The sequence below is a fragment of the Podarcis erhardii genome, assembly GCF_964252035.2.
Source record: "Podarcis erhardii genome assembly, chromosome: 5".
In the NCBI taxonomy this organism is placed as follows: domain Eukaryota; kingdom Metazoa; phylum Chordata; class Lepidosauria; order Squamata; family Lacertidae; genus Podarcis; species Podarcis erhardii.
The window spans coordinates 58,616,118-58,633,659 of NC_138509.1; the positions used below are offsets into that span (position 1 = coordinate 58,616,118).

At 47.5% G+C, this 17,542-nt stretch overlaps 1 protein-coding gene across 1 annotated transcript in view; it reads right to left on the bottom strand.

The window, feature by feature from the left end:
• Positions 1-732: 732 nt before the first annotated feature.
• The window catches only part of SLIT1 (slit guidance ligand 1), a 134,206-nt gene continuing 117,396 nt past the window's right edge, over positions 733-17,542 (bottom strand). The window contains exons 24-37 of the mRNA XM_081863861.1: positions 16,719-16,790; positions 16,164-16,235; positions 14,745-14,908; positions 13,555-13,679; positions 12,827-12,924; positions 10,078-10,217; positions 9,074-9,167; positions 8,786-8,923; positions 7,232-7,469; positions 6,954-7,084; positions 6,530-6,684; positions 5,809-6,097; positions 4,489-4,700; positions 733-3,805 (exon numbers count right to left, since the gene is read on the bottom strand). Coding sequence (XP_081719987.1) covers positions 3,567-3,805; positions 4,489-4,700; positions 5,809-6,097; positions 6,530-6,684; positions 6,954-7,084; positions 7,232-7,469; positions 8,786-8,923; positions 9,074-9,167; positions 10,078-10,217; positions 12,827-12,924; positions 13,555-13,679; positions 14,745-14,908; positions 16,164-16,235; positions 16,719-16,790 — 2,167 coding nt within the window. The 3' untranslated portion in view covers positions 733-3,566. The remainder of the gene's footprint in view (positions 3,806-4,488; positions 4,701-5,808; positions 6,098-6,529; positions 6,685-6,953; positions 7,085-7,231; positions 7,470-8,785; positions 8,924-9,073; positions 9,168-10,077; positions 10,218-12,826; positions 12,925-13,554; positions 13,680-14,744; positions 14,909-16,163; positions 16,236-16,718; positions 16,791-17,542) is intronic.

Genomic DNA, 17,542 nt, shown 5'->3' on the forward strand with positions numbered 1-17,542 from the left:
AAAAACAACTAAATCAATTCTGCTGTTTCTAAAGGAGGGACAATTTTGAGTTCCCTCACTTGAGTCATCATAAACTCAGATCGTTAAAAGCGTGGCAAGAATCACAAACCTCAGTTACTAAAACCAATGATGCCGGTTTTCATCTGACAGAGAAGCACCTGCCAAGAACAGAGAAATGCTGTCTGACATCCTTACAGCATAGAAAAATACTATACCAAATACAAATATATTAATATATGTAAGAATCTAAGTATTATGTATAAAGACCTACTTCAGCTGTTGGCTTACAACAGGTGACAAAAGGCATCATTTCACACAATTGCTGAGTGCCCTTTCCATGAGCTGCCCCTGAAGGTTGCACCAATTGGGTTTTTGATGCTACCCTCCGTGTAGGCACCAAAACACTTTGTTCTGATCACTGGGAGGTTCAAAGCCAGCAGTGAACAAGCAAAAGCTTGGTACAATCTTCATTCAAGTATGGTGATAAGTGGAAGGTGTTGCCACTTGGTTGAGATAACATTGCAAGTGTAAACTTACTTTGGTACATGATGGACAAAATGAACAGTGAACATCAAGCATTGCCCTCTGCAGCATATGGCTACCAAACAATACCCAATATAATCTACTTTATTACCAAAGTATGGACTGCAGTGGCAGGCACAGTTTTAAAAAATCAGACTTTCCGTTTGATATGTGTATTGGCTATAATCGGAAATGTGAAGTCATAAGAAATTCCAAAAACCCTAATTAGTTTATTTTGTGTAATTGAACTTGTTTAGGAACCTTACAAATGGAAGTTTAAAAGCTGCACATTCTCAGTGTGAAGAAAAATACATTTAACATTCTTGAGGTTTCTATAATAAATAGAAATGAAAAATACTTAAGATGGCAAAACCAGAATATGAAAGAATGGCTGCAGATTTAAATGGCCCCACAGATCCTGTTATGTTAACAGAGTTTCATGCTGTACCTGTCTGCAAAAGTCACCAGTCAAGGCTTTTAGTACTAGCAAGGCAACTTATGCCCTGCTGTCATGTAGTTTCTGTCTCTTAACCTGCAGCAATAGAAGAGTTAGCAGGCTCTGCATGACTAGCACACACAGAGATACAAGGTGGGAGCCCCTGTAGAAGCCCCTGCAACTAGCCATCCATTTGATTCTCTGCAGGAGCAAAGGATAGCCTCCTTGCTGCTGCTTTTACCCAAAATATAGTGTATAGTTGAAAACCTGTGCTTCTAATAACCAATTGTTTTATACTAGGTGGTATCCTGAGATGCTACCCTTTTATTTCTCCCATATCCAATATACCTCCTAGAAACCTGCAACCTTGAGATTACATGTACCAGATGCTTCCAGGCAAGTAGCTCTACCTTTTAGGAGGGAAACTTCCCCCTACCATAGGAAACATGATCCATAAGTTTCAGGGAACAAGCATCTGGCTGAGGTTGCCCTGGAAACAAGAACACATGTACAGCCAAGGCCTCCAGGCTTGTACCGGAGAGCACGTTGTTTCTCAGCAAGTGGATTCTGGCATGACTACTGGGTGAAAATTCTGCATCCTGAGAATATCTCAATTTTTTTTGAACAAAGTTGTTTCAAGCCTTCAAGTGTCTCCTACACACTTTAAAGCCTCTGTCTGATGGAAGTCTCAAATACCCAGGCTGGTTAAGTAGCATTTCCAGTGGTTGGGACATGGCAGCTTCTGTGTGCTATTTTCTCCTCCCAACCAAGAGAAGCAGAGCAAACTCTGCAAATAATCTTTAGATTTGCTTAATTAACATAGTGCATATAGATCAGAGATATTAACTTTTCATGTGCAGAATTTGAAGGAATCTGGCTTGGTGTTTCTCCCCCCACCCCACCCCCCGCAACTCTAATGGTTTTACTTCTAATTATTGGTCAGTAGCTAGTGATGATAAGTGCAAACTACTTTTTCTCTGCAAGAATAAGTTAGATCAAAAGTGTCTTTGACCAATTTGCAGCTCTATTGTCCAGGGTCTAGCATAAAAACTATCAAACAGGGATTTGGAAACATAGCAAGAGAAGGTACTGTCAGCTTAGTTTATTTTAACTGCCTAGATCTTAAAGAGCCATCTTATTTCTTCTGATGCTGTGGCCCAGGCCTAACCCCACCTGAGCAAATAATCTATAGCACTTGCTTTGGAAGCCTGTGCTTCAGCATTTATTGCAGGCGGTGGCTGATGTACCCAACCCCACAACCTATTACAAGAGGGCAATGGTAATTTGTGGGTGGGCCTGGTGTATGAAGAGTAATGCTACAGTAAACTGAGTGCAAGAGACACATGCAATTCATTCCCCCCCTCCCGTTCTAAAAGGCAGGTGAAAGTGAGCATGATGGGTATGAAAATGATTATTCTCGAGTTCACAGACATTGGGTTGCAGAACAGGCACCACTTTGAAAATATCCAGACTTTTCATTACAGCAAACCAGATGGCATTTGGGCAGGAGACCGATTTTTGCGGTGTAGAAAGGCAAGGATATAGGCAGAATCAGAGAAAACTACGTCTGTCCCTGTTGCTGCCCTCAAATCATGGAGATGGCTGGCTTTATAACTGGGGACATGAAAGTCTCCCTGTCCCATCCAGCAGAGGTACAACAGGAAGACTGCTAGCCAAGGTTTCTCCAGCCCTCATGCAACAAGATCCTACACATGCTTACTTGGCAGTTAAGTCTCATTGTATTCAATGGTGCTTACTCCCAGCTAAGTGAGTATAGGATTTCAAAATTAGGGAAGTGGTGATAAGTCCTATTAATGCTGGTGGATCATTCAATGTGGAGCAAGTGTGGCTCCTTTTTGCTATTAGTTGAGACCAGACTGCAGCTCCAAGGTTAAGCTGTTTTTAAATACCATTACCTTGCAACCATCCGGTATAGGAGGCAACTGTTCATACAAACGCTTCCCATTCACCTAAGGGATTTTATCTTTGCTAATTCTGCAGCACACAATCCTCCTGCCTTTGCCCGGGTGCTGCCTCTGCATTACTTGCAATTTAGTCCTATAAACAGAAGATGAGGTTGCAACGAGCAGCCAGTAGAAATAGGAACAGGTGGGTATTCAACAAGAGAAAAAGCAAAACTGCCAAAAGAAAAGGGGGGGAAAGACAGACATGGTGCAGGATAGCAGGGTCTAACACCAGGTAAAATGACAAGATATGAAATGGCAGGATCCCGTGTCTAGGCATGAGCTGTGGACATGGCCTCTCAGGGCACCACACTGGGCAAAACAAACAGGCATGGCCAGGCTTGCTAAGAATCCGTATTGTGCACAAGTAGTGGCCCCAGATAGAGTCTGTGCTGGATATAAATACATCTGTTGGGCTGGATTTCCCAGCAAAAGTCTTCTATCTACACCTTTGTCTGGTCCATCCAGAAGAGCCATTGTCACCATGCCAAAGGAGATGCTCCGTTGCCAAACTGAGAGCCCTGCCCCACCCCTCTTCCAAGCAGCAACAGGGGCAAGAGGAGATGGCAAGGGTGTTCCCAAGGCCTCTGCCAGGGCAGGCCTGGCCCACTTGTCTCTGGCTCCGGCCTGTCCCTTGCTGGAGGCTACATGCACTGGGAACAGCCGCATTTGCTGGGTTTTTCCACCTCCTCCACAAAGGAAGAGCCATCGCTGCACTCAAAGGTGTATTTCCTGCGCTTGAGGCGCAGTCCTGCACAGCATCCTGGCCCTGGGCACGATCCCCGGCACTCCACCCAGGAGACAGGCCGGGTTGTCTGGCAAATGGCATAGCCTCGCTGGACCTGGTGGAAGTCTCGCACGGCCTCACCCCGACACTCCGACTCTAGGGAAAACATTAGGAAGAGGCAAGTTAGGCAAGGAGGCTCCTCTGCGAAAGCCTTCATTATACATTATGCTTGGGGTTCTGGTAAAGGTCAACTCAAAAAACTGGGCATTCTAGTATGTATAAGCATACTATGACGAATGATCTTGCCTTCTGAATGGTTAGGGTCAGGTAGAACAAAATCTTATCTGTCCCTTATCTGGTTGGCTGGGGGTCCTGCGAAACTGGTCTTGCTTTTTGTCAATGGAAGGAGAGGACAGAGAGGCAGGACGGGGTGGGGTGGGGGATGGGAATCAAGAATTTGTGGCTCAGTTGCTCATGCTCCCTTACCAAAGTTGTGGCCATAGTGTCTGGAAGAAGAGTGCAATGGTATTGTACTGGGATGTACAACACTGGCTGTTCTGTGGGACCATGGAATTTCAAATTCCCATTTATAGCTGGTGCAACAGAAGGGATGGAGGTCTACAGTTGCTAGAAAACATACTAGGGGAAGAGGCTGGGCAAGAAATTGCATCTAAGGACGCCCTGGCTGGGGTTTCTTCTGCCCACGGTGGGCATACCTGGCTTAACACAATACTGGCAGCTTAGGTAGAGGCCTAAGCGTCTTATCAGGGGAGGGCCCTCAGGGGTCCTTAGCTATGGGGCACATGGGAATGTAAGGAAGAAAGGGAGAGGTGCCTGACCTTGGTCACAAAGGTCGCCATCAAATCCCCCGTTGCATTCACAGAAGGCCTCGCCTGTGTCTGAGATCTGGCACTGACCATGAACACACTGCAAGCTCTTGCATGGGTTGTGGAGTTCCCCTTGCTGGTTGCACAAGGCTCCCTTGTAGCCATCCTGACACTGGCAACTATAGGAGAGGGCATCAAGGGGCATGCAGATTCCATGGATGCACCTGTAGAATGAGTGAAACATAAAGCTAAATATATCTGAATTCAAAAGGTTGCAGTTAGGCCACCATCTTCTAGAAGCATCATTTAACATAGGAAGGACCTGCAAGATTCTCTGTGCACCCTGGCTTCTCCAACATCATCTTAGGAATGCAAAGAAGTGAGAGAGGAGGAGCGTTCTCACTGACTCCTCAACTTTCCTTATCCTCCAAACACACAAGTACAGCTTTATTGAGGCTGCTTTAAAGGTGAAGGAGGAGTTGGCATTTGGTATGTGCTGTTGTTCTTGAACGCTGTTCCCAAACCTATGCCCCTGTGCTGGGCTTTAAGTAAAAGTAAAGGTACCCCTGCCCGTACGGGCCAGTCTTGACAGACTCTAGGGTTGTGCGCTCATCTCACTCTAGAGGCCGGGAGCCAGCACTGTCCGCAGACACTTCCGGGTCACGTGGCCAGCGCCAGAGCAGCAGACAGAAACGCCGTTTACCTTCCCGCTATAAAGTGGTACCTATTTATCTACTTGCACTTAAGGGTGCTTTCGAACTGCTAGGTGGGCAGGAGCTGGGACCGAACGACGGGAGCTCACCCCGCCGCGGTATTCGAACCACCGACCATGCGATCGGCAAGTCCTAGGCACTGAGGTTTTACCCACAGCGCCACCCACGTCCCTTATGCTGGGCGTCCCTTGTGCTGGGCTTTAGAGGGAACTAATTTCTGTTTTTGTTGCTTCAGTCATAAATGCCCTGTCTGCCCCGCCTCATCAGAGATGAGCAAACAGGAGAGGCAAAATACTGCCCATCAGAGCCCACAAGATGCAGTTCCAGTCACACTTAGGAGCACAGGGAGCTGCCTTATACCAGGTCAGACTATGGGTGCGTCTAGCCCAAAATTGTCTGCTCTGACAGGCAGTGGCTCTGTAGGGTCTCAGCCAGAGGTCACTCCTGATCCTTTCAAAGTGGAAATGCTAGGGATTGAACTTGGCCCCTTCTGCGTGAAAAGCACATGCTCCACCACTGAGCTGCAATCCCTCCCCACACGCTCTCCATCTTGCACACAGCACTGCAGTGAGAGAAGAAGCCCACAAGGAAAGGGTGGATTCTGCTGCTGTGTACTCACTTGTGGCCCTGGCAGGGGTTGCTAACGGGCTGGTCGCAATGGGGCCCGACCCAGCCTGGATCACAGTGGCAAATGGGGCCATGAGGGGTGTTGGGTTGGCAAATGCCATGCAGGCAGTAGAGCTTGCGGCAAGGCTCACACCCGGGCACCACCCCTGGCTTCATCTGTGTCTTAGTGAAGTCCTGCAGCTCGTTGTTGATGTAGAGGTTGCGGATGCAGCCATGGAAGCTGGAGCCATTCAGGATCTGCCAGAGGCGGAAGGCGGCAGAGTTCACATCCACGGGCATCCCTGCGAAGGGGAGAGCCAGAACAGCAAGGTAAGGGACTGGAAGAGGAAGGAAGAGCAAGGTCCTGGGGCAAAGAGAGATGGTGCTGGTGGAAGGAAAAGAGCATTCCTTATTCTGGAATGCTGTGTGGAATGTTAAGAGCCACATTCTTCCATTTCTCTCCCCTCTCCCCACTGCCACAGCACCCGTCGCTCCTCCTCAGTTTGGCACGTGGCTCTTAGTGCCCTGCAGTATGAGCTCAGACACCCCACCCTGGAGAGGAGAACAGAAACATTCCTCTTGCATCACTACTATCCAATGGACATGAGCGAAGAAGAGTGAAGGAGTTCTCCATTCAGTTAGTGCCCTCCAGGTGCAAGTATGTAGGTGACAAAGATACCAGCCTCTCTCACCCCCTTCTCCCCAACTGGACTGGGCCCAAGTCACAGTCCTACCCCCAACATAGAGTGGAGCCTCAGAGTTCAGCGTGTGGGCCTTGCCAAAGCCGTCCATGGTCATGGGGTCTCCTCCATCGATGGAGAGGTTTACCATCCGCTCAAAGGTCACCAGCTCTACAGTGTGGAACTGCCCGTCATTGATGGTCTCTGCACTAGGGAGAGAAGGGAGGTGTGGGATGGGAAAGGCTGGTGGCACCCAACCTTTGGCCTGATATCTGGCATCCACAGCCATCTGGACCCATCCAGCATGGAAGTGCAGCACCCGTATCCACTTTGCCTTGTGTTCCTTGTCACTTCTGCACTAACTCCCCACGATCCAGACCCCCGAAACCTTCCTTTTGCCTTCATGGTCAATGTGCAGCTTTGCTCAATGACTGAGGGTACTCTGAGCTGGAAGGAGAAGCCAAAGGCAGAGGGCTACCTGTAAATGGCAGAGCTGGGGTAGGTGCCTGGATCATAGCTGACGCGCACATGGCCTTGGTACAGCTCCACCGCCATGTGGTCAGTGTCCCCATTATATAAGAGGATCCCATTGTCTTCAGCCGTGGAGACCTGCAGAGAATGAGGGAATGAACAAGCAAGGGGCAGAAACATGAATTCTACAATCCAACCAGTCCCACAAATGGCATGGATGAAGAGTGTGGGCAGATGCCCGCTCTTGGGGTGGCGGAGGCGGCAGCCTTGCTCATCAACACTTACCTGCAAAGTGATGTTGGCACTGGGCCAGTTTTGCAGGTCAGTGAACTGGAGGTATGTGTCCCTGTCCACAAAGTTGACACTCAGCAGCTTCTCGCATTTGGGCCCCCCAAAGCCAGGAAGGCACTGGCATAAGGCACGACTGCCTAGCTCCACACAGTTGGCCCCATTCTGGCATTCTGCCCTCTCGCATGGGCTGGGTTGGAGGGAGCCATGGGGTGGAATCTCACAGAGCTGGCCGCTATGATAAGAGGGAGAACACAACAAGGCACAAATTGCGGGAGGCAACTTGGGGATAACACCACAGGGTTTTAGCAGGACCACAGCTGGACCCTGCGGCACTCATACAGTTTTAAGGCAGTGTGCACTCTCCTCTGATTTTCCTCTTCCCAGAGACTGAGTAAAATGTGCCTGGAATCACATGCATGTGTGTTGCCCCATGATCTTTCCTGGTCCTTGTTTGTGCCTGCAGTAAGAGCACTCCAGTTCACTGAACTGGGGCATCAAGTGAATGGGACAAGGCAAATACTCAAGTGACATACAAGTCATCACACTGCCCTGAATCCCAAGGGAAGACTGACACACTTTACTCAGTTTGCTTCTTCACCAATAAAGACAACCAGAATATCTTTGGCCAGGGGTGTCCTTATGGGGTGGTCCAGCAGACAGGGCCAGCCCAATACATTTTAGCACCTGAGGTGAACCACAAAATGGTGTGCTCCCCACCAACCAGGGAAGAAAGGGTAAAGATCTGCATCAGGAACATAGAGAGTATCAAATCAACCTTACTGGACAGTTGAAGTGGGACTCAAAGGCCATTGTGGGGGAGGGGCTCACTCTGAATCATGCCCAGAGGGCAGCCCCCACTATTTTCTCCCTAGTCACTGTAGAGGTGGCATGTGGGGGGGGGGCTGTTGAGGAGGTGGCAGATCTGCCCTCCAAGGAGTACACCATAGCTGTTGCTGCCACCACAGCATCCCTTTGAGGCTGAATCCACTGCCCTGTGGATCCGGCCACCTGAGGCATTTGCCTCACTTTGTCTCATGGGCAAGCTGGCCCTGCCACCCTCTTAATTTGCCCAGAGGCATTCTACATTTATGCAGGTTTATGTCATGGGCATGTGCCCCAAGTCTTTTAAGCTGTCCTCAGCTGCAGGACAGAGCTATGTTGCATATCTCTGTACATTACTTCCCTATATACAGGAACTACTTTTGCCAGGATGTTCAGAACAACTTGTCTCGACTCCTTGGTGGGCAGAGCAATTCACACTAGGCATGTAACTCCTTGTGTGGTACAAAGTCCCAGCAAATGTGAGATGCATTCTTTTAATCTCATAAGCACAGTCAAACAACTCTGGAAACAGCCAGGGTCTTAAAACTAATCACTGTTTGACACTTCTGGTAATAACTGATCACTCTTTTCATTGTACCTCTTTCTCCCAGCCACCCTTGTGGAAGAGGAACTCTTCCAGTAGAGGGCAATCCCAGGTGTTGAGATTTTCAGGTAGCTTAGAATGAGCTGAACTGGTATATACTCCTGCCCATCTCACAACCTTACCTGTAGCCTCCGGTACAAAGGCAGGAATACCCATTTGGCTCATCAAAGCACTTGGCGTTGTTCTGGCAGCGATGGTCTAGGCAGTCGTCATAGTCTACACTGCAATTGTCTCCCACAAAGCCGGGCATGCATTCACACCTGTAGGCAGGGACAGGGAGAAGCCACTCACTGGCTGTAGCTGCATCCCTTTCCTATCCACTTTAGAAGTCTGCAATTCCCCTGGTTTGCTGTAGGTTTAAATTTTTCTGCTTCCCCCCATGCCACCAAGGTAGCTGCTAAATCACTCACTTGGGCCCATCAGGGGTAGCCCTACACACTGCATCATGTTGGCAGGGGCTAAGCTCCAGGGAGCAGACATCCATTAGCTGCTCACAGTAAGTCCCTGCAGGAAGGAGAGAAAAGTAGAGAGAGGCAGGCTCAGGCCCCATGTCCCCCGGGCCCAGTCTGCATGTGGCTGAACCAGCTCCCCCAAGGAAAGAGCAGGGAAGGGAAGGAACGAGGAAGAACAACCTTTGCTGTCCCATCACTTGCATCCGTGTAACAGAACCAATAACTTATGGGTGGGTTTCCATATCCGGACCGGCAAAGTTATTGAGCTTTTCTTACTTTGCCCAAAGTTGTTGAGCTTTTTGGGCAGATTCACATGAAGTTTTTAAGTTACTTTTTAAGAAAATCAGCAAAAACGATGCTGCCAACATGGGCTGCCATACGTCCAAATTTTCCCGGACATCTTAGCAGAATGTACTACAATATTCCGGATATGTCCAGGAAATTCCAGACGTATGGGCAGCCCACTAGAAACACTGTGAGATAAGGTATGGCAAACTTTCATTCATACAATAGGTGCCAAACTACTTTGAGGGGTGGTTTTTCTTTTAACAATAAATTTTATGAAATAATTTAAAATAAAATATTTATAGTCTCATGCTTCAGCCCAGAATGCTGTTATTTGTATCTGACTCCCAAACCCATGACTCAATATTCAACCAGAGTATAGGTGGATCTCCTTCTATTGTTCAGGGAAAGACACTATTGTTCATGGGCTACGTACTAACCTGGCAAGGAAGGGGGAACTACTACTTGGGAAGCTAATGCATCAGGGTATCTTCAGGTATTGGTGGAGGAGAGGTGCTACCACTAAACTAAAAAAAGTAAATGTTGGGCACTGGAGTCAGATCCTTAGGATAAACCTGCCTCTGGCACTGACCAGCTTAGAAGTTTGTGCTTTGCTACCTTAGCTCTCTTCTGCTTCTCTTCAAGTGCATCTGCCTCCATTACAAGCCTGGCCCTACCTGTGAAGAACGGAAGGCATAAGCATGTGTAATTGCTGGATCCATTAATGCATGTGGCACCGTTCTTGCAATTGTTATTGTTGCAGTTGTTGGTCCTTAGGCTGCAGGTTGGACCTTCAAATCCATCCATGCAGGAACACCTGTCGAGAGGGAAATGAGGGTTGTTTAACAAACTGAGAGGTTAGAAGCTGCTCGCTTTGGGGCATTTCAGGGGTTTTGTGGGTGGTTTTTCTTTATCATTCTCGAAAAGAGCCCAAAGAAGAGTGAAAGGAAGTCAGGGCTTTGCCAGAAAAACATTCAATGCTCCGCCAATGGTTCTGAATATTGCACTGTCTTGAAACTGAGACACTTTCATCTCTGATTGGCAGGATGTAGATGGATCCACTTTGGAGGCCACTCGGCATAGAAGGGATTAAAGAGATTATTGTTTCCAGGAGAGTTCTGGGGCAGACACACTTGGAGCATAGCTGTCAACATTTCCCTTTTTTAAAGGGAAATTCCCTTATTCCGAATAGGATTCCTCACAAGAAAAGGGAAAAGTTGACAGCTATGACTTGGAGGGGCTTTAAGTTGAGTAGTGGAACAGGCAAGGGAGGGGAGGGGTTAAAGAAGAAGAAGAAAAGAGGACCCTTGGGATGGGCAAGAAAAGAAGGCTATGAGGATATGAGACTCAAGGTTAAATGAGCCTAAATGTTTGTTTAAGTATTGTCACTTAACTGTTTCTTGCTACTCAGCAGTGGTTTCGGGTGTGTTTACTGTATTTTTCTCTGGTTGTTGAATTTTTTAATATAAACCACCCTGAAATCCATTTTCATGAAGGGCAGTATACAACTATTTTAAATAAAAATGTAAACCAGCAAATAGGCAAATAAAATCAATTTTCAAAGCTATACCTATGGCTGCATTTGCATGCCCAAGCTAGATCAGTGTGTGTGCTGTATCTACAGTTCTATGCACATAATGCATGTGGTGCTATGTATGCATGCATGTGCCTGGTTGTGCACTGCGTGGGTCTGAACTTGAGATTCATTTACGTACACCATGTCACATCTGTGCACACATCAGGAAAGGGACACATTGCATTCACATATATTTGCATGTTGGGGGGGTGGTGTTGTACTAAAAGCACAGGTGAGTGTGTGCTGCATATGCTGTCATTTCCATTTATACTGCCTGTAGCCTATTTAGCTGGAAGAGGAAGCAGAGGTGGAAGAACTGATGACCTTCCGTCTCTGGCATATTGAATTGCTCTGCAGGCTGAGGGTCCTGATATCCTTTCCTAGAGGGCTCATCTCCCTGCCTACTACCTTTCCCCAAAGGCAGAATCTAGTCTGGCATGTGCAGGCAAACAGCTTTGTCAACCCCCAAAGGACATTATGTGCTGGCTTTGAAGATGCTGGGTTGTTATGGTGACGGGATGAGAGGCCATTTAGCATCTTGGCAATTTGGGTACACAGAAAGGGCTAGGGCCCCATTCTCTCTCTACTGCCTGTGGTTTATTTTCAGCCACTAATTATGGTCTGTTTCCCAGAAAGCCACCCACACTGTACTCTGGAGAGTGAAGTGGGGAGGAGTCCTGTGCATTGAGGCCCAACTGCAAACCAGAGCTATAGCTCCCCAAGAGGCTGTAAACGTCTTAAAAGGTTTCCCCTGCTGGGTCCCAACCCATTTTTACAGAAAGAAACTGACTACGGCTTCCAGGATTAGTGATTGTGGTGGTGGACAATCTTGGTGGAGGGTAAAGAATGCCTTTTTGCACAGTATCAACAGAATGCTTCCCAAATTTCCCCCCCAAATCTGTTACAAAGCACCCCTAAAAACATCCAGCTTTTGTTATGATGGCCTGCACCTCAGAAGGACGTTGGTTTTAGTCTGGAGAGGCCTCAAGAGAGACTCCATTACAGAAAGCCAAGCTCACATGTTCCAAGCAAGCTGAGCTGCAAAAGCCCCTGGCAAATTCATTGTCTCCTTTCACTGTAAATCTCTGCCATTCCTCCCTTATAATTTGTAAATTTAGAAGTAAACGAAAGAGCACCATAAACAAGGATATGGCCAACAAAATATCACTCTCACGATTACTAATCAAGAAGTTTTGATCGCCTGAGGCTCTTGTCTGCAGAGTCCAAAAGATACATTAATCTCTTTTCTCCAACTCATATAAGCAGCAGATTAAGATGCATTTGTAAGAAGCCATTTTGCAAACATCTTAGACACCATTTTAATTTCTTTATACTCATTCACTGGCAGGAAGACAGGTTTTGCCTTCTTTGCTTTTATGCTAATTTTTAAGCCCAAGGTAAGCATAAAAGGTGATGCTTTTTGCCTTAACAATTAGGAATCCTTTGGATATCAAAGAGACCTCATCTCTTTGGCTATCCTTTGGATATCAAAGAGACCCAGTAACATCCCTAATGGACTCCCACATCTCATCCTCCTCCTCTTCCCTTTTTTTTACTGCTGAAGAGGTGCTCTCATCTCCACCACATACCACCAAACCCTCACAGAACAAGGTATGAAACTCTCTCAAGCCCATCAGCCGGCCAACCCCCACTCCCCTTCCCCCTATTTTCTCCTTTCAAGCCCCATCAGGTTCCTCTTTCCTAGGAAGACCTGCTCTCTTTATTCTCCTTGTCATGCCTCAAACTCTTCCTTTTGCTTTCTTCTAATTCTTGCCCTAAACTCTTCCCCAAAATCCCTACCGAAATCTCTACCATTTCCCCCCCATTTGAGAACCTGAGCAGCCACTCACGTGAAGCTGGCTTCACTGCCTTCATGAGACAGGCAGGTCCCACCATTCTCACAGGGCCTGCTGGAGCAGCCATCCACAGAGAGTTCACAGTTTTGGCCCTGGAATAAGACAAGGAGAAGTAGCAGCCACACTACAAAAAACAAATTATAAAGCTCTGGCCAGGACGTGAGGTTTCTCAGTCTTAGGTCCTTGCTCATCAGCAATAAAAGAACAAAAAATAATAATAGGAGTTGCTGCCTATACATAATGCAGGCTGTCCTTTTTGGGATTGCTTGTTTTCGCCACCAGGATTTCCTTTATAGCTATTAGTCAAGAGCTGCCTTCCCAACCAAGCGTCCTCTGTAAGTTTTGAAGTTCAGTTTCCATCATGATCAGGGACAATGGGTGCTCTAGTGCAAAACATCTGGTGAACATTCAGATGAAACAGCGAGTTCCACATTCTCCACCCCACCCCCATAAATAGTGGCAGCTCTAGGTCCAATCAGTAGGGACTGAGAGTGTATCTCGCCCATTCCTGATGGCAGTGATAAACTAGGCTGGTTGTCAAACTGGAGAATGGGTTCCTTCCACCATGTCTTGGTCCTTCTCTGAGTCTTTTTCTTTTGGTCGACACAAGCTGTCAGAGGCTATGGTCCCCAAAGCAGGGAGAAAGCCCAATCCTTCCCTTTGTCAATGATCCCTTCACCCTCCCTAGTCACCCCTCTCCTCCTCCCCATCCCTCTTCTCACCTTGTAGCCACTGGGGCAGATACAGCGGTAGGAGTCCAAAGGGTCTTGTTGACATGTGCCCCTGTTTTGACAAGGACTGGAGAGGCAGGGGTTACACTTGGCTTGGATGATGAGGGGAGGAGGCCCTGCATAGATGAAAGAAACCAGACAACTAGGAATTGGGGTCAGAGCCAAAGAATCATTGAACGGGAGGGAGGATTTCCACACATCCTCCTGTGAAGACTGTCCCCCTTCTTGGCCAGAATCTTTTGCAAGGCACTTGCCAGAAACATAGAGGAGATCGCAAACGGATTAATGGTGGAGCTGAATATATATTAACAGATGGAGGAGTTCTGAAACGAGAGCCTGCCCACCCCACTCTGTGGCACAAAGCCAGGTTGTGCTTGTTTTTCTTTTTTAAATAGTAGGCCCTGTAGTTCAGTGCTGGGACACATGCACTGCATGCAGAATTTCCTAGGTTCAATCCCTGGCTCCTCCAGTTTTTAAAAAGGGGGGCTGGGTGGCAACTGATGGGAAAGACCTTTGGACGATGAACAAACAGTCGAACGTGGTTAAGTGAAGTGGCTTGATCATTCCAGCCCTACATGGAACACCTGCCCCTTCCTTTGCCAAATAGAGAGGCCAGGAACAGGCTGGAAGATGCGAACAGTTGGAGTGCTCCTGGATTTGGCTTTAGTGACTTAGTTGGATGAGAAGGCTATGGAAGGAGGAGGCAACATAGCCTCCAGCCTGTGTCCTTCCTCCAGGTCTTCATTCAGAGTCTGACCACCAAGACACTCATCTTACCTTCTCAACACTATGGACCAAACATGATAGGAGTAGCACAGGTGTGGGCCAATGTGGTGAGACACAGAAGTTGCACAAGCCTTGCCACAGTTCCAATCACTAGCAAAAAGCCCTTCCTTTCATCTCCCCCTCCTTGCACATTAACAACCCTCATGCTCCCTCACTATGTGCCTCATGCTCAACCAACAGGCCCAAGCCCTATAGTACTTGGAGTTACCCAAACTGTTCGCCTGACCTGCCTTGGAGCTAAGGTGCCTCAACCTTGGTCCCAGTTTGGTTGGGAAAGGGAAGAGGGCCAAAGAGCAAATGGGCAGGGTAGGGTGGACCAGAAAGAGCCATTGTTTGGACAAAGCTGGTCTACAAAATGAATAAAGTATAGAGTATCCTATGAAGTATTCACTTACCTAGGCACTCAAACTTCTTGGCAGGAGTGGTGAGCAGCAGTTTGCCCTCCATATCTGCAGGGCCAGCACAGCGGGCAATGCCAGGCTCCTTGTAGCCAGTTTTGACCCAGCCTGAGAGCCAGCGCATGTGGCAGTCACAGTGCAGTGGGTTGGCACCGATGGCTCTGTGAAGCAGGGAGAACCAGAATCTCTACATAACTCCTTAAGGTCTGGAGGGGGGGGGCTGTCATTCATTGCATTTGATCTCTCTGGCTGCCTCTAGTGGCCCTGGAACTGATTAATAAGTAAGGTTTCTATTTTCAGACTCTGAAACTGCCCTCATAGAGCAACATAGCTGCAATCTGAGGTAGTCTCTCTCTTTCTTCATAATGTTCTTAAAGGTATGATTCACACATGCTGGCTTGCAACTTGCTATCTCAGTTCCTGATGACATCACTCAATAAGATGCAGCAAAATGTGCAAATTGCGGCCACCGAAATGCCGGGTTTTGGTACCACTCATCACTTCAGGGTGCGGGTGCTGAGTGATGAAGACACATAGAGGTAGTCCCTAGGGTTGCCGCCTTTCCTGGAGGTGCTGCTTATTAGCATATCTAAAATCTTTTCAGATGTATGTAAATTGAGAAACAATTTACTCTGAAGGCTGAAATTGCTCTGCAGGCTGAGGGTCCTGCTGGGGGAAAAACCCCCTAAACAAAAAACATACCCTAGTCTTCCCCCAAATGTACCTTTCCCCATCCTTCTCCTTAGATTCTAACCCAGGTAGAGTCTGTTGCAGTGCTTTATAGTTCTGAGCATTGGGGTGCTGGTCTACGCTGGTTTCTCCTGCATTATTCTGAAGTGCAGTAGAAGACAAGCGGCACAGCACAACTTCCTCCCCAACTTCCTTCCCCCACCCCACCCACAGTCAACTGGGTATTAAGAGCCACTACAGCCTGGTGTGGGTGGGTGTGTGTGTGTGTGTGTGTGTGTGTGTGTGTGTGTGTATGCATGCTAACTCCTTTGCCTTACTTAAGAGGTGCAAACTACAGGACTGCATGCTAACTCCTTTGCCTTACTTAAGAGGTGCAAACTACAGGACTGCAAGCTTAGTTGCTGCCTCCTGATAAAAGGTGCCAGGAGGAACTTCAGCAACATTGCAAGAAAGCAGAACCAGACCAGTTCCTGCTGCTGTTCAGCATACAGAGCACACTACGTCTGCCATCATGTCAGCCAAGGCAGCCATCACACCAAAATGAAAATAGGCTTTACCCCTGCCTAGCATCATTCTCTGAACTGGTGGATAAACAATGGGAAACAAAGGATGCTTTCTAGCTTTTGCCTTCCAAGTACTGTCCCACAGAGCATCAGGTAGTAGTGCCAAGCTGGGATTCTCATGCAAGAGGAAAGAATGGGTGTTCAAACTGATGCAAATACTCACAGGTGAGATAGGGAGATGACGTCAGCAAATATCCCCTCAGGAAGTGTAGCAATATCATTTCCATGGAGGGACCTGTGCACAAAACACAAGTAGCATTCTCAGTGTCCTGGACCGTGAGACCCACCTGTCTTACTTGTTTTGATGGACCCTTTAAGAAGGTTAGGGGAGCATGATCTGCCTAAAACCAGGGAAGTCAGGAATTGGGGTTTTTAGACTCCTCCCCCCTGTATCATCTGCATCATATGTCAAGCACTGGATTACGAACCCGCAGACTTATGATAGACTGCCTGCTCTATGCCCAGATGATGTGTGGCTGAGCCCTAACTGTCCAAGGAAACAAGGAAAGCAAAATGAATGTCCATATGACACATAACACACACAAACTAAGCAAGTGGAGGGTCCCTCAGCCCATTGTTCTCCCTCCACTACCAATTGCCTGGCTGCTCACTTCTTAAAGTAACAGTTTAAGGAACAGTTTAGGCCAAAGTCAGACTCCAGTGAGGGGATTCTCCTTGAACAGGGGCATAGGGGAATACATGAATACAAGGTACCTACAGCAGCCGTAGTGAACGGAGACCCTCAAAGGCCAGGGGAGGGATACACTGCAGGGCATTGTAGCTGAGGATCCTGAGGGATGGGGAAGAGAAGAAAGAGTTTGAATCATCACACATTCCTAAAAAAAAACCCCAGCCCACATACTGTCTGATATCCCTCCCCCAGCCCCATATTAGTTAAAGGAAGGAAAATTTCCTCCCTCCTGCTCTCTGTGCCCATCAAAAACACTTTTCCTGCAGGTGGGGTGGGGGGTCTCCCTAAAATTGGACTCAGATCCTAAGGTAAGCTATGAAAATTCACAGAAGGAAACCCTCCTGGCCTTTCCGCCCCCAGCAAACCACTGTGCCCAAACCCCCATTGTTCAGGAGACACACCCACCAAGCCTACCAACAGGCTTTTTGCAGGGCACAGTGGGGGGGGGGGGACAGGAAAATTTCCTTCTGTGAAGTTCCCTAAGTTAGCACACCTTAGCAGCCAAGCCATTGTTTCTTTCAAGATTCTCTAATGGGCAACTCACATAAACTGGGGCACAGTGTGTTCTTGGGGTATGGTTGGATTCCACTCAATGACGATGCTAACAACCCATGAAGTTCATACTCTCTCCAGATTCGTCAAATAGTTGGCACGAGTCTAAAATTGCAACTTTGATGGCAACACAGAAAATAATAGGGTCTGCTGGTCAATGAAGGATTTTTACTTTCTACATTACTTCTATTCAACTCAGTTCAACTATTCAGTTCAACTTTTTTTTTTAATGGCTAGGTGTCTTTCAGTTAAATAGCAGTGACATTCTATTTACTGCTAAGATGATTTTAAATATATTA